This window comes from Lampetra fluviatilis, chromosome 53, assembly GCF_964198595.1.
Source record: "Lampetra fluviatilis chromosome 53, kcLamFluv1.1, whole genome shotgun sequence".
In the NCBI taxonomy this organism is placed as follows: Eukaryota; Metazoa; Chordata; class Hyperoartia; order Petromyzontiformes; family Petromyzontidae; genus Lampetra; species Lampetra fluviatilis.
Genome location: NC_136327.1, coordinates 7798301 through 7822212, shown reverse-complemented (window position 1 = coordinate 7822212; position 23912 = coordinate 7798301). Strand labels below are relative to the sequence as shown.

At 47.8% G+C, this 23912-nt stretch overlaps 1 protein-coding gene across 2 annotated transcripts in view; it reads right to left on the bottom strand.

The window, feature by feature from the left end:
- Positions 1-7477: 7477 nt before the first annotated feature.
- The window catches only part of LOC144949350 (cyclic AMP-responsive element-binding protein 3-like protein 4), an 18564-nt gene continuing 2129 nt past the window's right edge, over positions 7478-23912 (bottom strand). The window contains exons 2-10 of one of the 2 annotated variants that reach the window (XM_078879326.1): positions 22405-22619; positions 21265-21577; positions 20512-20645; positions 16882-16968; positions 14295-14401; positions 12901-12969; positions 11128-11212; positions 10115-10211; positions 7478-8613 (exon numbers count right to left, since the gene is read on the bottom strand). In XM_078879326.1, coding sequence (XP_078735452.1) covers positions 8231-8613; positions 10115-10211; positions 11128-11212; positions 12901-12969; positions 14295-14401; positions 16882-16968; positions 20512-20645; positions 21265-21577; positions 22405-22545 — 1416 coding nt within the window. In that variant the 5' untranslated portion in view covers positions 22546-22619 and the 3' untranslated portion in view covers positions 7478-8230. The remainder of the gene's footprint in view (positions 8614-10114; positions 10212-11127; positions 11213-12900; positions 12970-14294; positions 14402-16881; positions 16969-20511; positions 20646-21264; positions 21578-22404; positions 22620-23912) is intronic. The other variant, XM_078879327.1, reaches the window with a different exon arrangement.

Genomic DNA, 23912 nt, shown 5'->3' with positions numbered 1-23912 from the left:
GTAAAGCACGGGGGGATAGGGGGGGTCGTGAAGTGATGATCGTTTGTGTCGTAAAGAGGTTATATGTCGTTGCGTGCCGGGCCGTAAAGTGTCAGTTGGGTCCCCCCCTCCCCCCACCACGTCCACGTGGATTGTTAAGTCGTCATCAGTTTTCAGTTTCATTTACATTTGGTAGAGCCCTGTGAGCCATTCGGCTCTTGAATCGGGTGCAACCGCAACAAAAAAAAAACATGAAATAAAAACATGAACAAGAAAACATCTTAAAGTGACCATGTGATTATGTGCAAACAGAAAATCCAGGAAAAGACAGCAAAATATTGCAGAAAAAGCACCGTACCGCAACGCTGTGTGCGAAAATCCCAGTGGGATGCAAGTGAAACAACAACAACAACCACAAGACAACTTAGATTAAGGCCATCAGTCTAACTCCGTACTACAACAAACAAACATGGCCAAACCAAAAAACTTTTCGAAATCACCGAAATAAAGCCATAGAAACAGTGATAACAGGAACTGTGACCGAATCTTCACAATAAACGACATAAACAACATGTACCACCAGATCCTGCAGCCGTAGCTGCAGTCCAGCCTGCAGACCGTAACCCATACCTGTCAACCCCTGATCAGTGCCCTACCTTATTACAGACCAATTCATGCCTTGTTGGTCACCCCGTGCCCTTGGGGCCGTCCATAAATGACGTCACGCGATTTTGGACGATTTTTTGACCCCCCCCCCCTCGTCACACGGCGTCACAAAAGTCAGAACCCCCTCAAATATGACGTCACAAAGCTCTGCACCCCCCCCCCAAACCATATTTCCATTTTGAAAATAAAACATGCTTCAAATCGCTTTAAACTATTGTCATTGTAGTGCGTATTTAATGTGGCGCTGCACTCTGATATTGTAGGAATTGTATTATTAAAAAGTCAATTTAATTAAGTAGAACGTGTTGTTTATATTTATTTAAAGTTGTGAATTTTGATGTACACGTCAAATTTCACCATCATCACCATCATCACCACCATCACCATCATCACCATCATCATCATCACCATCATCATCATCATTACGATCATCATCACCATCATCATCATCACCATCATCACCATCATCATCACCACTATCATCACCATTATTATCACCATCATCATCACCATCATCATCACCATCATCATGATCACCATCATCATCACCATCTCATGGTGTGGCGGCACCTCACAGAACTGACGACGTCGTATCGGCTAAAATGAGTGAAGAACGCATCCTCTACAATACTGCAACACCGGCGGCGGTCCGAGCCAACAATGCGATGAGGCGGATCGTCGATTGCCCCGGCAGCAATCGCAGTTACAATGTCGAGGCGTTAGATGTCGTGAGTCGACAAGCCGTGGTGCGAGGGGTCACCTCGCTCGCCGCTAGTGGTGCGTCCTCACCCTGAGCCCCATCGTACCATGCGCTCTGCGCCTCCAATGTCCCTCGACCCCAACCACACTCCTCGACAGCTCTTCACCCACACGCCCTGAGCTGGTCAGCAGGCAACAACAACAGCAGCAAAACTACTCAACCATAAGAGGGTTTTTTTTGGGTTAGATCGCGTAAATATATAAAGTGTCAATCTTGATTTGAAGCTTTCGTGATTGCAGGAATCCATACAAAGTCACGTAGGTATGAAATAAAATAAATACATATTTTATAAAATAAATATTTTATTTTATACCTACGTGACTTTACCGAAAGAAGCAAAGAGTATATAGTGTCGTTAAACTCGCCACCAACCGACACAGCCAATTCGTAAGGTTTGTCACGTAAACGGGACGTGGCAATTCGTTACGAGTACAGCACTAACCGGTGTGTTGGAGAGCAAAGCCACAACATTTACAAATCTGAGCACGACGCTTCGCCAGTAATTACAACCAGCTTCATCAGGCGACAGCCAGATTTGTGGAAACATCCTCCTGTGTCGTTCCTTAAATAGAGTGGTAGATGTGATGGCGCCACTTGTAAGCCCTTCTTGAGCGAAGTGTTTGTGGGGGGGGGGGGGGTTAATGAATGCGTATAACACATTCCTGCGGAGGGAGCTGGTAGGAACGTTGGGTTCCTCGGTCAATGGCCAGGGTCAACGGCGGCGTGGTGTATACCGCAAATATGCCCGACTGTGAGGGCGGGCACAAGCCGGCGTGAGTAGGTTAAACGTTGAGTTTTATAAGGGTACCACGGGGTGACCAGCCCCTCCCCACCCAGCCCAACCCCTCCCAACCCCCACCCAGCCCCACCCTCCCCACCCAGCCCCACCCCACCCAGCCCCACTCCTCTCACCCCCCACCCAGCCCCACCCTCCCCACCCAGCCCCTCCCCACCCTCCCCTCTGCACCCAGCCCCACCCCTCCCATTTTTGGATGCAAGACGGACGGACGGACACAATAATCCCCTGTGGGCTGGCGTAACCAGGAGGTTCCTACCAGTATAAATGACAATTGTAGGCGGAGAGACTTTCTTTCTCTCCCTCCAAACACTCTCGCGTCAGACCTCGCAATGCCACGGGCGAGCGAGGGAGCAGCATCGACGGTGCGTGCGGAGTTTGGTCGCTATGTGACCCCTGGGGGTCAATCATCACCGTCGTCGTCGTCTTCGTCATCCCAGGGCCTCTAGAGGTGGCTCCGAGTAGCGGGCACGGAGAGTGGCAGCGCGAGCAGACAAATACACAAACCACGGCGGTCATTTCAGACTTGAGTGTCGTTGTTGTTGAAGCGGTGAACTCCATCATTGTTTACTGTTTGGCCGTGTCGGGTGGTGGAGGGTTACGACACATTTATATATAACGCAATCTGACCCAAAAAACGATATTATGAACTCCATCATTGTTAGAACATTAGTGACACTTGTGTTTTGGTTGTTGTTTAATGCGGTTGGCACATTTTAAAGAGACGCAATCCAATTGTAATTAAGGGGGGGGGTAGGGGACAGGGCTCGTACGATACGGTGTACAAAGGGAGGGCAAGCAAAGGCAACAATAAAACGTCGAACTCTTGAGGTCTGCGAGCCGGGCTTGACGTTGCCGCCCAAGTTGTTTACAGAGTTGCTGTCCACGCGGTTTTTAGTTGTTGTTTCAGCTCTCCGATGGCGATATCGCCGTTAGTATCCCGGCGCCAGGATGCCTGTGCCTCGTGACCTCTTGGTGTGTCTGCTGCCTCGTGGCCTCCTCTCCAAACGCAGACAAAGACGAGGCCCTCCAGGACATTGACTCTATGGGAGCCTTTAACATTGAAGTCTATGGGAGGATTTAACATTGAAGTCTATGGGAGCCTGTAACATTGAAGTCTTTAACATTGAAGTCTAAGGGAGGATTTAACATTGAAGTCTATGGGGGCCTTTAACATTGAAATCTATGGGAGCCTTTAACATTGAAGTCTATGGGAGGATTTAACATTGAAGTCGATGGGAGCCTTTAACATTTAAGTCTTTAACATTGAAGTCTAAGGGAGGATTTAACATTGAAGTCTATGGGAGCCTTTAACATTGAAATCTATGGGAATCTGTAACATTGAAGTCTATGGGAGCCTTTAACATTGAAGTCTATGGGAGGATTTAACATTGAAGTCTATGGGAGCCTTTAACATTGAAGTCTATGGGAGCCTTTAACATTGAAGTCTATGGGAGCCTTTAACATTGAAGTCTTTGGGATCCTTACATTGAAGTATTTGGGGATCCTTACATTGAAGTCTATGGGAGTCTTTAACATTGAGGTCTATGGGGGTCTGTAACATTGAAGTCTATAGGAGCCTTTAACATTAAAACTATGGGAGGATTTCACATTGAAGTCTACTAACCGCCCACCCCCTGGACTCCGGGCCCATCCCAGACCCCCATGTCCCCCTCTGGACCCCCCCCCCCCCCGGACCTCTCCCGGACCCCCTTGCCGGCACGAAGAGGCTTGAGTACCATGTGACCTGGGGGGTGGGTGGCACCCAAACCAGGCGGGTTCTTGGCAAGAGATGGGACACTGATGGCCAGGTTGAGGCCATCAACTTGTCTAACAGCATACAACACGAGAACTAGCAAATACGCATCATTCATTACGGGTTTTTCGATGTGTCAATCGACACCAAAGGACACCCTTGCAAACGAGACGTTCCGTCTAGTGGGATGTTTTCCCAGATGAAATATCTTGATTGGGAAAAATAAAGCCGTTCTACACACGAGAGCCCAGTTTAATCACAGGGGCGGCTAAAAGCTCACCCAAGTCACCTCCAATTGCGTCACATCTACCGAAGTAAAATCATTTTATCAAAAATATACAGCAAGGTTTTTTTTCTTCTTCAAAATACCACAAGAAAAGACTGTTTTCCAAACTCACCCAGAACGCACAATAACAGTATTTTTTTTTTAATGCACGTCGCAATTAGAACGACATTGTTCAAACACGATTTCGGCCTCCCCGATTATGTGAAATACAGTACCATCAGATGCCCACAAAAGCAAACGTAATGCAGTTAAGCTGTAACAGAAATGTAGTGTTCTACTTACATTCCTGTGTTTTTGAGGTTGGTTGGGGGGGCGGCTGTGGTGGACCCAGGAAGCCGAGTTCAAATTCTGGCCAAGATTCACATCAGTGACAAGTTGATTTTTTAAATCCTTTATATTAAGTTCACTTGCTTGCTTGCTTGCGCGCTTACGACCGTGCAAATATTTCGGTCGTTTTTTAACCCACTTCCCGTGATCCAATCGAGCTGACATTTTGCACACAGACTCGTTGTGCGTGACAATTTATTTTCGTGAAAATTTTTTTCCAAAATGTAACACTTTTTAGCAATTTTTTTTAAAATATTTAATTACCAATTGCTTAATGGTGGCAGGCAATCATCTGACCCATAGGTGGCAGCCATCTCAAGCCAGAGGACGAGAGGACTCTAGCCGCCACGCATATAAAGGATTTATAGTGAAAAACTTTGTTTTTACGGGTTAATTTTTTAAATGGTCCTGATCCACCTCTCACCCCCCCCTTCCCCTTCCTGTCTTCACGAACCCACACGAACCGGTGTGGTGAAGTATGCTCAACCAATCACCTCCCCCCCCACCCCCGCTATGGCTGGCAAACCATCGAGCAGTTGGTTGACAAACATAGTGTAAAAATTCTTACAATTGACATTAAACACATTTAGAACACATTTGGAGTGTAAACCACCAAGGTCATATGTAAATGTTTATCAACACCCCCCCCCCAACCACCACCTCTATTACCAACAAATAAAGCTAGTGCAAAAAACAATCACTACTACACATCGCTAACCCTACACTGACGCCCCCCGTTTCTCCACTCGCACAAGCGGATCGTGAATAGCGGTCGTGTGCTCGTGCGAGGTGTGCGTGCAGGACGCTGCCAACGCGACCGGGTCGGGATCGAACCCACGAGCTCCTGCATACCAGGCGAGGTAGTTAACATCTTCTAGCCACCGTGGTGCCCAATCCAGAAGCAACCATTCCTTCCCTACGAATTCGAGGCTCCCACTCATTGGGCCGTTGAGAAGCTCTCGCGTCCTAACCTGCGCTGTGCAGCAGGAGCCAAATGCCACTTCGCAGCGCCACGGCAAAGTGCCCCGCGTTTATTGCAGCCAACAAATGGCGTGATATGGCCCACATTGATGCCGTTTGCTGACGAGCTGCCGCTCACAGTAACAGGATGTGCGCGATGGTTCTGAGATGGTTCCACGCTGTGCGCCAGGAAAATGGCTATCGGAGTTTGATTCCCGGCCGCGGATAAAATCGGTGGCAAGCGATGTCCGAACCGGTTTGTGGGCATCCCCAAAGTCAAAGCAGCCTCGGTGTGGTGTGTGAACCAGAGGTGTGGACTCGAGTCATGTGACTTGGACTCGAGTCAGACTCGAGTCATGAATTTGATGACTTGCGACTCGACTTGGACTTGCATAACAATGACTTTGTCCCACCTATGAGATGTGGACTCGAGTCATGTGACTTGGACTCGAGTCAGACTCGAGTCATGAATTTGATGACTTGCGACTCGACTTGGACTTGCATAACAATGACTTTGTCCCACCTCTGGTGTGAACAAACGCACTGGAGAGACAAAGGTAGCTGCTGGCGCATGCTACTGGAAACTCCATACCCTCATTCTCCCACTATTTATGTACGAGTCTGTTTCGGTGTGCATGTGAATCTGTTTATGTGTGGGTATGCATGCCTACTTTGGGGAGTGGTCGTGTAGTGGTTAGATCACTGTGCTAGCAACACGGTGACCCGAGTTCGATACCTCCCCAAGGTCAACTCAACCATAAATTGAGTATCTGGTAAGGTCTATAAATATTAGCACTGGGGAGACAAAGGTGGCCGGGTGTGGTCCTAGCCACTCCCACCCGCTAGTGTACCGTATTGGCCTAGGTAAGTGCTCGCCAAAAGTACTTTACCACCAAGAGTTTAAGGCCACAGGGTGGATCTGTCCTTGTGAATGTGTGTCTGTTTACGTACGCGTACACACACCTCTGTGCAAAGGGTTGCGGTTCACCGAACATTCGTTGTCTCGTCACCTCATGTCGACGGAGCTTTTGTAAATCCACGTGGCTTCAAAGTGCACCGAGGGCCACGCCGCTGCCGCTACTTAACGGCAAACGGGAGTTGGTTGCCGTGTGTATGCGCGCACACGTATTTTACAGCATTCGGAACCAGAGAACGTTCTGCCCCCTGGTCCCTATTATAACAGGATAACTTGTTCATAAACGCTCTCAAAATCATTGCTAAAGTCTGACTCTCTCTCTCGATATGTTCCCATCATATTTAACACGACGAGAGGTCACGTGAGCCCATTACACAAACAACGATCAAAAATTTAGGTGATGTCCTGTCGCTCTGAGCTTTGAGGGCATCGGTGCTCATCCTGTTTGTAGCCCTGAGTACAGTGTTCGAAGTTCCACATCTCCTGCAGAAGACAACCACTGTTGACTTCCCCCACATTGCTATTTATTTTATCGATACCCCATCCCCGAAGGATGGACGACGGGCCGAGCCAACGCCTCTCCCCCACCCCGCCTGCCCCAACCAGGATGTGCACCCGCCGCATTCCGATTGCAAGCCACTCGCTCGTCCGCTGACCCATCTGGCCCGTCGTTAACACATTCCTGCGGAGGGAGCTGGTAGGAACGTTGGGTTGCTCGGTCATTGGCCAGGGTCAACGACGGCGTGGTGTATTCCGCAAATATGCCCGACTGTGAGGGCGGGCACAAGCCGGCGTGAGTAGGTTAAACGTTGAGTTTTATAAGGGCACCACGGGGTGACCAGCCCCTCCCCACCCAGCCCCACCCCTCCCACCCCCCACCCAACCCCACCCTCCCCACCCAGCCCCTCCCCACCCTCCCCTCCCCACCAAGCCCCTCCCCACCAAGCCCCTCCCCACCCAGCCCATCCCCACCCAGCCCCTCCCCACCCTCCCCTCTCCACCCAGCCCGACCCCTCCCATTTTTGGATGCACGACGGACGGACACAATAATCCCCTGTGGGCTGGTGGAACCAGGTGGTTCCTACCAGTAATATACGATTCTCACTGGAATGATGCGAAGCGTGTCAATGGGTTGACCTTACCCACGCAGCCGCTGAAAGGCTGCTACAACATTTACCAGAATGATACAAAAAAAAAAGACGAAAATTATTCTTGCATCGAATCTCGGCGATGCAGCAAAACGCCACCAGGAAAATTGTGACGTTCTGGATTAATATCCTTATCGCTACTCTGACTCTCTCATAGTACCTAAAGGCACGTATTGGCTTGACGATTGAAAGAATTATCCGTGGAATGTCAAAATATTTAACTTATTAAATTACAATAGAATATATTACACAGGTCTCTATGCTTTTTTTGGTTATTGATTTCAGTGTCAGGAAACCCGCAGAGTTACAGCAGACAAATTCAGGAGCCCCCTTCAGTCACCTCTCTGGGCCGAAGTTTTCCCCTCTACTCCCCCATGTCTCCCCTCCTCGTGTCTCCCTCTGCCTCTTCAGCCCCTTGTCTCTTATCATGGCGTTCCGCTCTCTCAATTCTCCTTTCTCTCCGTCTCTTCTATCTCATCCTATCTACCCTCCCCTCTCTGTGTCTTCCTCTTTATCCTTGTGTCTCCAAACACCTCCTTGTGTCTTCCCTCTCCTCCCCACGTCTTCCTCCTCCTCCACCCGCTCCTCATATCTCCCGGCTACTCCCCGTTGTTTTCTCTCCTCCCTCCAAGTCTCTCACATCTCGTCAGCGTGCGTCGACTTGACGGCATCGGCCACATTGCCCAGCGCAGCCTCCCCGTCTCCGACCGCAACACCGGGCACGCCAACCGGGCCTGGAGCCTCCGCAACCACATCTTTGGTGGCGGCCCCACAATTTGTGGCGTTTCCACAGCCCGCTTTCACCACGTCATCCGCTGCTGCTGTTGCCGATGATGATGATGATGATGACGACTGCGATGGCAGATTTTCAGGGATGCTGGGAGGGCCGGCGGCGGCCATAGCTTGACTTCCTGGTGACCCTGCTGGCACGACCCCCTCAGGTTGCGGCAGGTTAGGCTGCTCTGGCTCCAGGTTTTCTAGGGGAGATTCGATCCCCTTTAGTGCCCTGGACAGCACCGCTGCAATGCAGGAAGGGGGGAAATCGTAAAATGACACTTCGGTACGGTAAAAAACACACGTGTGGCTCTTAATTCATTTGATGATCCTAAAGTTTTAAGGGATTTATCTGGTTATCACGGACACTATTCCCGCACTGTTGAGACCCTCGGATTACATCCAGGTTTCAGCTGCCAATGATAAAATTAGTTTGCAAAGGTGTTTGTAATTCTCGGAAGTTGGATAGATTATATTTCATTGACAAAACCAAGTTGATTACAATGGCTTTTAAGTGGAGTCATTAGCAACGGGGCTGAGGCCACTTTACTCGAGACACTTGAAAACTCGGTTTTGGCAACGGGGCAGCTGCCTCCATCTGAACCCTGCGATCTTAGCACTGCGAGATGGGAATGTTTCATGGGAGTGCTGAAATGCGGAAGAATGCGCTTTCCAATCGTCAAACTTCCCACAAGTGACAGGGTCACGCGACGGACATGGAAGGGCGAATCCATCGGCCGCTATTTATTTTGTGACAAACTAAGCGATGGCCTGCGCCATTCTGTAAAATTTCACAGCAACTGTTCGGAATTTGACACTTGCAAAGACGCAGCGTCACCCTTATGCGACGGTGGCATCTGTTTATGTGAATGGCGCCATCACATCAGAAGCCATGATCTCTCTGCTGCTGTGTGAGTGACCCCTGCAGGCCAACGGAGTTCCAGCAGGTGGCACGGAACCCGATAACCGCAGAATCTAACGTGGCCACAGGCCGACCCGTTGTTGTTTTTAAAACGTCATTTACACAGCGGGCGTTCATATAACGCACGCAAGAGCCCAATTCCAGAAACCCCGGTATTGTTCTCGCAGTTCCGTGACCACTCTCAATTGCAGACAGGCGTCAGGGTCGCTGAACGGGGTGCCATGTCTGCTTGTATGTTCACGTATTTATTTTTAGTAGACTCTCGGATATCCTAGATTTGGAGCTTTCGTGACTGCAAGGATTCATATTCTTAGGTTTTTTCGGTAAAGTCACGGAGGTAATCCGCTGCTATTGACTTGGAGGATAGCAATCGCGGACAATCCACAACTATCCATATTCCACGGATCTCTATGCCAAAAACCACAACTATAGGTATAGTAACGGCCGACCGATCGATGTGCGCGCTCAGTGATAACACTTTACCGCTCCCGCTCAGCCGAAGACTCGGCCCACTCAGTCAGTGGATGATAGCAGCAGAGCCACGGCAAGAAAAATCAATCAAACTCTGCCCACTACCATACTGTAGGGGCGATCACGTGGATTTAGGATTAATCGGAGCACATATTAGCTCGGTTTTCAGCACGTGACTTCTAATAATAACCATCTCCAAGAATAACGATGCATAACTGTTTAAAGATGATTACTTTGTGATTCAGCGAAACTCCATGAGTTGTTAATTCATGTAAAAATCTCAGGTGCGCGGTCACACCGGATAAACCGCACGCGGATAATGGAGAGCCTACGACATGAGCGCAGCATCTCACCTCCCTCGGGTGTATAGAGCTCCTGGGTGGCGTTCTTCGACGAGCCGAATGGGCTGTAGTTGGGGAAGACGAGGAGTGCGAAGCACAGCAGGAACACCTTCGCAACGACGGGGGGGGGGGGGGGGGCGGGGAGGGCAAAAGACATTTGAAAAGTCGAACCAAGCGCTGTTAATAAACAAAAAAAGTGAAAAAATTGTTAATTCTGGATTTGAAGTTTTCGTGACTGCAAGGATCCATACTCTTTGGTTCTTTCGGTAAAGTCACGTAGGTAGAAATAAAATAAAAATCACGACGTTTCAAGTGGGGACAACCACAGCGACAAAACATACTTCAGCGATTGTTTTGTCGCTGTGGTTGTCCCCACCAGATGACGGACGCTTGTGTTGCGCCCGAAACGTCGTGATTTTTATTTTATTTTCACCTACGTGACTTTACCGAAAGAACCAAAGAGAATGAAAAAATGGTGGCTCTCTTTCGTGGCTGCGAGAGGGACGTGAACCCCACTGCTAACAACGTACAGGGACTCCTCTACTGATGAACGAGTTATGTTCCAGAGGTCTGTTCGTACGTCGATTTGTTCATGAGTCCAACTTTACTCCTGTCGATTCCTAACATGTACACTAAACACGGGGAATGGCTTTAAAAGTTGTATAATCTCCTGTAGATGTAGATGCCACTGGTTCTTCACGTTATGTAGATGCCACTGGTTTTTCACGTTCTGTAGATGTAGATGCCACTGGTTCTTCACGTTCTGCAGATGTAGATGCCACTGGTTCTTCATGTTCTGCAGATGGAGAGGCCCCTGGTTCTTCATGTTCTGCAGATGTAGATGCCACAACTGCCATCTATTGCGCGGTGGTTGAACTTACGAGCCTCGGTCCAAACAGGCAACTGGACATACGGACAGGTTTGTTTGTATCTCTCAAAGTTCGTAAGTCGAATGTTCGTAAGTAGAGGAGTCCCTGTATATGATAATCGTGCATTAAAATGTGGGAATATCGCGATGTGCTTACCATGACGCAGGTGCTCGTTTGCGCCGCTTTGCTGGACGTCTGCGTCACCATGGCCTGCAGCTTCTTCAGCTGCGTCACCAACGTTCTGGCACGCAAACGGGGCCACCGCCAATGACTCGCGCGCACGCCACGTACTTTTCGGTGCGTTAACATGCGATCGCGATTATTGTTCTCGTGCGCGTTTAACCAGGAGAGCCCCAATGATGCTTCGTCATGTCCTGCTAAATTTCGATTTAAAGCTTTCGTGACTGCAGGGATTCATCTTCTTGGTTCTTTCGGTAAAGTCACGTAGAAGGGAAATAATAAAATAACATTTTTTTATTTGATTATGTTTTATTTTTATTATTTTATTATTTCCCTTCTACGTGACTTTACTGAAAGAACCAAGAAGATGTCCTGCTAAGTTTACACAGAGGGGATGATTTTGTGATGAGTTTAACCAATTGAGTAATGTGCAGTTCGTTTGTCGGCATTGGGATGTTTGATCAATACCAGTTACGTTGCGTGCGTTTTTTAAGCTATGGCAGGAATCCGAAGAACCAAGAGGAACCCAATGCACAACTGGGGCAGAAGATACAAACTCCAAAGGCAAAAATCCCCCGTATAGCCTTAGGAGACTGTTGGGGCAAGTGCTGTTAGCGAGCACCTATGAAGGCCAACACAGGAGGGAGTGGGTGGCCAATAACCACACCTGATTGCCTTTGTCTTCCTGGTGGCGAAGTTTACACACTACACCAGGTACTCATATGAGGCTGAGTTGACCTAGGGGAGGCCCAACACCGATTCAAATAATCATCACTGGTCTTGGCCATGAGCGAGAATCAAACTCGGGTCGCCGGGTTCGTAGCGCATTACCGCTCGCAACATACAAACTCCACGCAAAAAGGTGCTTGAGTTGGAATTGAACCCAGGAATTTGTTGCTCTGAGGCCAAGTGTTACCATTGCATCACCCTGCCACCCTTGGATGCTTTTAGAGTTCTGGTCAAATGTGGTTCAATTGCCATTAAGTTTCGATGCACTGTTGCCCTTATTTGCGAGTCTTGTTATTCGATGGCACGGACATTAATTGTGCGCTGCCTTGCTGTGTTGCGCGAACACGTATGAGCATATTGGCAATCAACTGCTGGACGTAGGAGGATTATTTCTATCGTATTTCACCACGCTGGTCACGGCGGGTTTGGCGAAGTCGCGCAGCGGACGTGAAAGCACACAAGTAGAACACGATTGATTTTGCTACACCGCGCTGTGCCGCCCACAACGTAGCCCCACAGCCGCCAGTAGACAGCACGGTTGGTTACGTACGGTGCTAAAGAAGCTCAACATACGGACATGCGATAGCTGTTTTATGCCCGTGCAAGCACTATCAAAGGCTTATAACCTGCTTACCTTTCAAGATCTGATGCAATCGAGGTGAATATCGGGTGATATCACAATAGGCAGTGGATTGTACGTCGTAAAGCATTTGAATTAACTGACACAGCAATTCGGAGATTACCGACCTACCCTCTCAATCCAGCGACCTAAGTTCGATTCTCAGCCACCGCTGCCAGTTTGCTATCAATACCGGTCCCGGGCCCAAATCCCCCCGCCGACCAACGCGGTGAAGTATGGTCAAACAATCCCCCCATGACCGCCGCCCAACTATGGACAGACACGGGGCTGTGGGTAATGCTCGTAAAATAGGTACCGCACCCCTCCCCCGGCAGTATCAGCAGTATCACAATGCTTTAAGTGAGTGAGCGGAGTTTGCAAGAGCCAAAGAAAAAACCCACATGTTCTGTGCCTCCAGCTGATCCACTTTCCTCTTCAGCTCCTCGTTCTGATTGCTGCAGGCCGCCACCCTGCACGCCACGATCACCGCCTCACAATGAAAGCCACGCAGGCCAGGGCCGGGGAAACATCGCTCGGGTGCTGGGACGCATTGACAGCCTACCACCTGATAATAGTTTTTTTACCCTTTTATCTGGCAACAAAACTGACACCTTTTTTTACAAGGAGTCATGTTTGCATAGACCACAATACCTGCAGTCATAATGCAAAAAAAAACACAACTCTGATAATGTATGCACTGTCCTTGAAGTTGATTGGTCCACACCCAAGACAGCTTTCCTTAGAGCCTAGTCTCACAAGGTGTTGGACCAGATGACGCCAAAAGGCGCACAACTTAAATACAATGCACCATCAGAGTATGAGAGCTCGGGGTAAGCATTTGGAACCTCATTTGCCAGAAGAAAAAATATGATAATTGTTGTTTTACCCTTTTATCTGGCAACAAAACTGACCACCTGTCCCCAACGCGGGGGGCCACGGAGGTCGCGTGGAGAACTCAGCGGAAGTTGACGTCACGTTCGCAAACGTTAACGCGAGCAACGGCCGCGTTCAAAGTTTGCGAAACTCAAGATTCTATGAGGATCTCCGCCGAGTTTCACACGCTCGTGCCCCGTGGTGTTCACACGCAGTGTCCGACGTTTCGCTCCGTGCGGTGGCAGCTCTCTTCACGCGCTGCACGCCGAGCGGAACGTTGGATATCGTGCGGCACAACCCGAAAACACATCGTAGAGCTGCGCAGGAGCGCCTGACGGGAAAAGCCGACGCAGATCGGATTCTGTGTTCCGTGCCGTAATTAATTTTCTTACCATGGAAATTAACATGTGTGTTGTTGGGTAAACAATCTATTGTTTGCATATGCGTGCGCACACGCAGGCACACAGTTGGGGGGGGGGGGTGGAGAGGTTGCTCATTCTCCTCTGCTGACCCCCCGTCAGAGGTCACAACCGGGTACCCGATACCCGTACCCTACCCGATACCCGGCTACCCGTACCCGGCCGGGTACGGGTACGGGTAGACCGTGAGTCACTGGTGAGTCACCGTTTGTCACTCATTTCCCAACGTCTTGTCTCTTCTCACAATTCAAGTTCCTAGAATCAACCCACCCGCGCCTGCAACATGGCTTCATCCCAGACGTCGCAATCGGGTACCCGTTACCCGTACCCTACCCGATACCCGGCCGGGTACGGGTGGGGTACGGGTACGGCCGGATATCGGGTACGGGTACCCGTTTGCGACCCTGGTGCGGCCGGGTACGGGTACGGGTAAGGAATCAAAACCCGTTTGCGACCTCTGACCCCCGCAATCTTGGCCGCACGATGCGCGCGGAGCCACGCACCTCCCTTCCAGCCCGTCCACATACTCCTTCTTCCGTTTGCGGCTCTCCTGCGCCGACTGCTTGTTCCGGATTTTCCTGCGAACTTTCTTGAGGATGCGCTCTTCCGCCTGTTGGCAGAAGCGGAGGCATTCACTCATTCATCTGTTCAATCATTCGCTCTTTTGTACACCAATGGGTTAGTGCTGTGCCTGTGGCCAATTCACACCGAATGTATCCAATTTCGACAGGCTTCAGAAGAATCACGACACATTGGGCATTGTTAACACTGCAGAGGCTCAGAAAGCCAGTCTAAGGCATGTTTAGTTCTACCTGATGACGGTTGCTTGTGTTGCAATCAAAACGTCGTACTCTATTATTTAATTTATTTTCTTTCTACGTGACTTTACCGAAAGAACCAAAATGTAATTCCTGCAGTCACGAAAGCTTCAAATCAAGTTTATGTTTAGGTTAATTATGATTCAATATTAATGTCCGAAGCTCAGGAGCAGACTAAAGCGCCTTAAGGATTAATAGAGTTCAGTGTTAATGCCTGAGGCTTGGGGCAGTCAGACTAAGAGACATTTCAGTGTAGAGAGACTGTGGTTTGAGGGAATATGGCTGTCTGTGTATCACCGTCTGTGTATAGCTGTATCAATGTATCTGTGTCTAGCGATGAATGTATCTGTATACAATAGACTCTCGATTATCCGTGTACGGTTTTGTCCGATTTGCAGATTAACCGTGCGCCTGAGATTTTGAGATCAATTCATAACTCATGGATTTTTCCCTTAAGCCCAAATGAATCATCTATAAACAGTAATACATTGTTACTCTTGGAAATGTTTATTACAAGTAACGTGCTTAAAATGAACAAAAATGTGCTCCGGTGAATCCGAAATCCACGTGATCGCCTCTACAGCAGAGTAGTTGAAAATCTTCACAACATTGGACGGAGTTTGATTGATGTTGATTGGCGTGGCTCTGCTGCCATCCACTTAGTGGGCCGTGTCTTCTGCGCGGGAGCAAAAAAGTGTCATCACGGAGCACGTGCATCGATCGGTGGATCGTGAGCATTCGTTCCAAATAGCAAGAGGAACAATCTAAATCATCAGTGGTGCTTCATTTTGAGTGCTTTATCCGATCGTTTCTTTTGGGAGTTTTAATTTACAAAACTGTGATGGTAGAGAAACTTAAGCATCATTTATACCTATATTAGTGGTTTTTGGCAAAGAGATGCATGGAAAATGGATATTTTGCCTCTGTACCATTTACATTCTGCTGTAATGTGCACTGACGCCTACTTTATTGAGCGAGATATTGGCATGCAACATAAAGACTGACTGATGCTTGCAAAACATGGAGACCTTGAAAGGAACACATGTGCCGGTTTGAAACAATCAGGCTGACCTGCCTACGATCCATCCTGGGTTTAACCAGACTGGATTTTATGAGCCCACAGATCCTTGATATATCTGGACACTGTCCCATCATCAAGCTCCTCTGGCAGCCGAGGCTGCGTTGGCTGGGTCATCTAGCCCACATGCCCAGCCACTCCATGCCCAAGCAGGGGCAAGAGAAGAGATGGTCTAATGTGGTAAAGAGAACTGTGCAGCAATTGCCGATGACTGGTACGAGTGGTGTCAAAATCGTCCTCTGTGGAGGAGGCTCCTGAAGGACACTGCGGGGAAATTGGAGGTAGTCGCCCTCCAACAAATTGCTGACCCACCCTCTTGGACATCTGTGAAAAAGAGCTTCATAGCTCATCAGATTCCTCCAGGAAAAAAAATTAGATTCTGATTCTGAACAACAACGGAGGGCAGAGTGACGACCTCAACAAGGAGCAGAGTGCGCTGGGTGACTAAAAGGCACCAGGTTTGGTACAGTGTGGACACAGGTCATCTCAGTCAACATATGGCACCTGGGTCTGTTCCGTGACCTGTCAGCGAGCCTTGGATACTTCACGTGGCCTCAAAATGCACCAACCTAGGCATAAGCGCCGTGGTGACATCACCACCACATGGTGGCGAACGGTGGTTGTTGTTGTGTGTAGCTCGAAATATATAGTACAAGCTGTACTACGCGACTTCGCACGGGACTTGGATCCACCACGCCCGGCCGCCTTTGTCTCCCCAGTGGCGATGTTCACACACCACAGCAGTTACTCGTTTTGAGGCTGAGTCGACCTAGGGGATGCCCAGCACCGGTTGAAATAATCGTCACCGGTGGTGGCCGTGAGCGGGAATCGAACTCGGGTCGCCAGGTTCGTAGCGCGGCGTGCTAACCACTACACTGCAATGCGTTACGCTTCCACGTGCGCGGGTCACATGACAGATGTGACGTCACAGCTCACTTGCCGTGCAAAAAATAATGCATTATTGAGCTACCCCCCCCCTAAAAAAAAGTGTATTTCCATAATTTTTGTATGGTGTACAGTCTGGAAAGTACCGACATGGCAAATTTAAAGTTTGTTGCATGTCAGGAAGTACGCTAAACATTTTGAACAGACACACATATTCACAACTTTGCCTTTTATATATATATGGAGATGGAGATGTGTGTACGTGTGCCTGTGTGTAGTAAAGGGACAAGGTGCTTGGTTGCAATGTACCTTTGTAAGTGGCAGGTGGGAGGGTAGTGACAATCCCTCTTGCTCCAGCAGCTTCCTCTCCTCTTCAGACAGATTAAGCTCTGGGAACTTGAGCACATAGCCATACACTCAAGGTCAACAAGTCATCGAGGCCAAGGCTGCTGATGCCACCCACCACGCGCCGTCAACGCCCTTCCACCTTCCACCAGCAGTTGCAGTGCAGTTGCCACATGACCTACAATATCTGCCCTAACATTAGGCCGCAATTTGCTCTCATGTCTTCTCTCTTTCCCTTGGTCGCCAAACTCCTGGAGACCACTCAAATGCCAGCGATGATCAACACTCCTCCCTACCCCCCCTCATCCTGCACACGGGTCCAACCCAGTGCAAACACATTTTTGCCGAATAATATAAATTAATCATAATGCTTTGCCTCCCAAGTTCTCATCCGGACTTGCGCAATTTCAAGTGTCGGACCAAATTTAATATGACGGGTTTGGGTTTTTGTGCGCAGTCACTGCTTGGTCACTGGGCGGAGACCATCAACTCGCGGCACTTTGAGAGCCCGGCTTAATCGACGTGCGTGCGGCTGAAACTCGGGGACTAAAATCGAGGATCTCAATGGTGGCGGCTCAGTGCTATGACCTCTCTATTTAATTATTACGGTGATAAACACTCACGCAGTAATGCCGTTTCACAAGCAATGTTTACTGCCCTACAGCCACGAGCGAAACATTTTATGACTAGGGCGTGTGTGTGCGGTTGATTATATGTGTGCGCAATTAACCTGGGAAGCATGAAGATGAATTTTTATATATTTTTTTATTTATGGGTTTGTTTTTTCTTGTGCAGCCATTGGTGATCGGGTTGAGATCATCGGCTTATATTGCTTGAGAGCCCGGTTTAATCATGGGCAGCTGAAACCCAGATTCAAACTCAGGCTCGAGTGGTGCTGGCATCAGGCCCCTGAACCAACCAGCGACTTCTAACCTCAGCAAGGAAGTAATTCCAAAACAATTGTAATTTTGCAATGCAATAATATATATACAGTAGAACCCCTCTTAACGACGGGCCTCCATAGAGCCCAAGGTGTAGTGTATAGTGTAGTGTATGGTAGTGTAGTGTATAGTGTAGTGTATGGTAGTGTAGTGTATAGTAGTGTAGTGTATAGTGTAGTGTATGGTAGTGTAGTGTATAGTGTAGTGTATGGTAGTGTAGTGTATAGTAGTGTAGTGTATAGTGTAGTGTATGGTAGTGTAGTGTATAGTGTAGTGTATAGTAGTGTAGTGTATAGTAGTGTAGTGTATAGTGTAGTGTATGGTAGTGTAGTGTATAGTAGTGTAGTGTATAGTAGTGTAGTGTATAGTGTAGTGTATAGTAGTGTAGTGTATAGTGTAGTGTATAGTAGTGTATTGTAGTGTATAGTAGTGTAGTGTATAGTAGTGTAGTGTATAGTGTAGTGTATAGTAGTGTCGTGTATAGCAGTGGTGTATAGTAGTGTAGTGTATATAAATTTAGTGTATAGTAGTGTAGGGTATAGTGTAGTGTATAGTGTAGTGTATAGTAGTGTAGAGCATTGTAGTATATAGTAGTGTATAGTATATAGTAGTGTGTAGTATATAGTAGTGTAGTGTATACTAGTGTAGTATATAGTAGTGTAGTGTATAGTGTAGTGTACAGTGTAGTGTATAGGAGTGTAGTGTATAGTGTAGTGTATAGTAGAGTGTATAGTAGTGTAGTGTATAGTAGTGTAGTGTATAGTAGTGGAGTGTATAGTAGTGTAGTGTATAGTAGTGTATAGTAGTGTAGTGTATAGTGTAGTGCATAGTAGTGTAGTGTATAGTGTAGTGTATAGTAGTGTAGTGTATAGTGTAGTGTATAGGAGTGTAGTGTATAGTGTAGTGCCTCCATAGAGCCCAATGTGTTCGCTTACCAACCATTCTCCTGTTAAAGATGGGGTGTTGTAGATACAGTAAATATTAATTAATGCATTGATTGATTTATTACGTGTTTATAATGTTGTTTGTATCTAGATGTATTAATATCCATAGTTTAAATAGTATCAAGTACGTTTTGGGTGAAAAAGGGTAACTTTCGATACTATCGGACAAATTAAACCTATAACGTGTATTTCCTATACTCACTTAACGATCGGTTTCGTGGAACCAATTACCGTCGTTAAGAGGGGTTCTACTGTACAGGAAAGCTTCAGCAAGTCCCAAGACTCATGTTTATGAGGACGCTGCTACATTGGGAAGTTTTGGCCAAGTCAATGAACGTGTTCCTTCAAGTGAAAGGAAACCAGAGAACCGTAACAGTCAAATTCAATCCGCAGCTGCAGTGCCGCAAATTAACTGACAATTAAAATTTACACGTTTTTACACGCTTTTATTTAACTCACTCTGTCTGTTGTTGTTGTCGTATCCTCAAATCTTGTAACTCGATTTTAACCCACTTCCAAATGTGGTATCGACTGCAATTTTGGTATACTTAAGTCATACTGATGACAATACTATATTCTATCATTAAAAAATATATATATTTTTCTAAACCCTCTTTTTAATATGTTATGTTTCGCCTTGGGTCTAATTGTCCATGCTCAACTGACGTTGGATGTAAATCACCACGGCCCCTTACGTTGTGGCAAGCCTCGGGGCCACTTCCTGGAGTCGTGGAGTTCTGCCATTACTAGTGCGGTACATTTCATTAAAGCGTGTTTTTAAAGAAGTATTTATTAATATGACTTTTTTTTTTATTGCGCATTCATTGGTGACCACCCTTGAGACCATCAAATCACTGCACGCGAGATCCCGGTTTAATCACGGACAGCAGGAAACCCGGCTCCAAACACCAGGATCTCAGCGGTGCCGAACACTCTCAAACAGCCTCAGCTTTCCCAGTGGCCATCTCTAGCCTAGGCGCAGCTACAAAGCCCAACTTTTTTTAAAATCCTTTATATTAAGTTCGCTTGCTTGCTTAGGACCGTGCAAATCTTTCGGTCGTTTTGTAACCCACTTCCCGTGATCCAATCGAGCTGACATTTTGCACACAGACTCGTTGTGCGTGACAATGCATTTAAAAAATTTTACACTGTTTAGGGAATTTTTTTAAAATATTTAATTACCAATTGTTTAATGCTGCCAGACAATCATCTGACCCATAGGTGGCAGCCATCTCAAGCCAGAGGACGAGAGGACTCTAGCCGCCCCGATGCCACGCATATAAAGGATTTATAGTGAAAAACTTTGTTTTTACGGGTTTACTTGTTTTCGATTTAAAGCTTTCGTGACTGCAGGGATTCATCTTCTTGGTTCTTTCGGTAAAGTCACGTAGAAGGGGATATAATAAAATAATAAAAATAAAACATAATAAAATACAATTCTCACGACGTTTCGGTCACAACGCAAGCAGCCGTCCCTCAGGTGAAGAACAAGTCTGTTGGAAAGACAGCGTCTGAATGAAACACCACCAAGCTTGGCAGCGTATATTTAAGAATTGTATATTATGTTGAATTTTTATTATTTTATTATTTCCCTTCTACGTGACTTTACCGAAAGAACCAAGAAGATGAAAGCCCAACTTGCCTACCAGGCTATCGGCGAGGACAACAAGCTCGCCACCAGCTGAGGACCCAATTGAATCACTGCCTACCAGGCTGCCAGTGTCGCGGTACGAGTACTGGCTGGCGGACAGCATGGTGCCCTCCACTTTGATTCCACCGGCCAGCGCTGCCATGGGATTGTCGGCGAACGTGGAGACGCCGGCCATGTGGGAGTTCCACTCGTCTGCAATGAAGGGTGGACGGGCAGAGAGAGAGATGCACGAGGTCACGGTGCCGGGAAATAACGTACACGTGCGTCCCAGGCACTGAAGACGCATCCGTGATGACAATCCGTATGTACGTTTATCCGGATCGAAATGCGAATTACTTTTTACTTAAATATTAATTACATGCGAGTAGGTAACAATTCATCCCCGATACAGTCAGAACTTCAACAAACGTTCACGGTTTGAGGTCAGATTCGACTCAAGAATGTACTCTTTTGTTGTTGTTGTGCCTTGTGTAATGGCTAGCCAACTAGACTTGAAATCCAGAGGTCGCCGGATCAATTTGATCTCCTGGCGCAGAAAATAATACAATGGTCAAGTTTCTCAAATCCCTACGCCGCAGTCGATCAAGAAAAATAAATGGGACAGACCCAGATGGTCGATCGACAGGTTGCGTGTGGTGAGGAAGAGTAGGCCAAGTAACTTCTAGAGAGGGCTTTCTTGAGCTCGTCCTCGTGGAAACCTTCCGCCAGCAGTGGCATGAGCAAACTATTGCAAGGCTGCACCTTTACCACCGATAAATTTTAATCAACTTCACCGACTGATCGTCCCAGCTCTGCGAACATCCCTACTCACCGTACTCAATGGAGATGATGTCCATGTCTGACGACGGAGCCACGGCCTTCACCCCATCCAAGCCCACGCTCAGTACGTAGCACATGTCCCGGGCACCGCTGCCCACTGCTGCCCTGCTGCCCTCGGCGATCATGGGGGCCAGGCCCTTGCCGAAGGAGACCCCTGGGCCCGGCACGGCCGATTCGTCCGAGATGCCGCTGTCGTCGCTGCCCATGGGCGACAAGCCACCGTCATCTCGCGGGGACATGGAGCGCGCCTGGTGGGGGTCGACCATGTGAGAGAGGAGGTCCTCCGGCTCGCTGTCTTCCATGGCCTGGGAAGGCAGATGCGGTGATTTTTGATACTTTCCAAAAAAGGATGGGGTAAGGATATGCATTTACAGCGCACTTAAATTCCTAACTCAAAGCGCACCTGATCTCAACCACATTTGATCGGCACCTCCGATTAGCACGGTTGGCTAGGTACGGCGCGAAAGAAGTTCAACGAACATAAAACCACTGGAAATTATTCAATTGGGAAAACCGCATGCACATATGTCGATCCTGTTTCGCACCGTACGTAGCCAACCGTGCTAATCGGCATTAGTCTGCAACTCGGGCAACATCATGCTCTAGCGGCAGACTAATGCCCACTTGTAAGGCGGTGTCGCATTCGCCTTGCGCTGCACAGGGGGAGCTGTCATCCGGGGGTCCCCCTTGTCCAAAACTGCAAGAGGGTTAGTGGATTGATTGAGATGAGATGTGACGGAAGGCGATTTGCAGTTGCTGAAGAATTCAAGCAAGTACAGTAAAACCTTAGATTGCGAGTAACTAGGTCTGCGTGTGTTTTGCAAGACGAGCTAAATTTTTTAAATAAATATTAATTTGATAAACGAGCGAGGTCTTGCAATACGAGTAGTACGTATACGCTTTGTCTGCCGAGCGTCACGTGATCACAACTGATATACGAGTGCTTTGATATACGAATGCTTTGGATTACAAACACGTTTGCAGAACGAATTATGCTCGCAATCCAAGGTTTTACTGTACATTAAAGCGAGCGCCCTCCTGCAGTTTAGCCACAGGGACAAAACAGTGACAACCGACAGTTAATATCCAATCAGCTCCCTTATGCATTGAAGGAAAAGGACATTTTGCTCACGTGATTGATGCCCCAAATGTCTCCCGATTCCTCAGAGCCGATGAAGGCATCCCCCATAAGTATCCCAGAATGCCCTGTGTCACGTGGCCCATCCGGGCAGTCGAGCAGCAGTTCCAGGAGCTCTGCGCTGCCCAGCTCCATGCTCAAGCTATTGCTGCTGCTGCTGTCACTGCGTCTGCTGTTGTTGTGGCCAGTTTCTGCTGCCACCACTGTTGCTGCCCACACACACACATGACACACGGGTAAGGCCCATCACACAGTGAGCATGGCAGTCAAATGCTGTGGTTGACAGTCACATGCTAAATGACAAAGTAATCTACGACGTACTAATAGGGTTTTTCCCCTTTTTCTGGCAACAAAACCGACACCTTTTGCAAGGAATCACGTTAACATTAACCACAATACGTGCAGTCAAATGCAAACAAAAAACAATACTCTGATAATTTATGCATTGTCCTTGAAACTGATTGGTCCACACCAGAGACAGCTTTTCTTAGAGCCTAGTCTCATACGGTGTTCGACCAGATGACGCCAAAAGGCGCACAGTTCAAAGACAACGCACTATCAGAGTAATGAGAGCTCGGGGTAAGCGTCTACATTTTGAGGCCTCCTTACTGGCAAAGGAGGCCTCATAAAGTAATGTACGACGGTAAAGTGGCATGCCGTGTAGAGGTTAGATACCGTACTACAGGAGTCACATGATACGATAAATCCAAGCGTCCATGGATATGATGTATGTAATGTGAGCACAAGTCAAAATTTAGAGCAGTGGTGCTGGTTAGCATGATGAGCTATTGACCTGGTCACCTGAGTTCGATTCCTGGCCATATTTAACACGAGTGAACTTTCACCAACCCACACTGACCAGCATGAATTGCAGTTACAATGATATGTGGCTTTACCATAGCACGTGGCTAATACAGCATGTAATTTACCATGGCAGTCACTACGGAGTACGAGAGTCAACGTTATGGTAAAGCTACGTGTCGATAGCCTCGTGCAAAATGTATGGCAAGGTCATTCACCATGGCGAAGACACGTGCTGTGGTAGGTCTTTTGATATGGTAAGTATGAAATGGTGTAACTACTGCTATTAAAAAGTTAACAGAATGGTAGAGTCACGTTTACAATGCTAAACGCATATTAACAAGCTGAACTCCGTTGTGTGCATCCGTCGAACAAAAAAAAAGCGTTTTGATTTCATCAGCCGATCGGCTTTCCATATCGGCATGATCCAGCGCGTGTAATTACTAAGCCATAAAACTCTGGAAACAATTTCGGCATTTCTGGGTCGCATCAGCAGTCAGGGTTTGTTAAAACAGACGCTGCTGCTGCTTTGCTGGATGTGATTGGCAAGGGCACTCCGTCGTTCTTGTAAATGTAACTTTGTAGTGCTGTGTTCGATAATAGAATCTGTACGGAAATGCACCACGCACAACACACTGAACCGTGTATCCCTACCTCATAGCTGCCATCCCCTGATCAGTGTTCTACCTTATTATAGACCA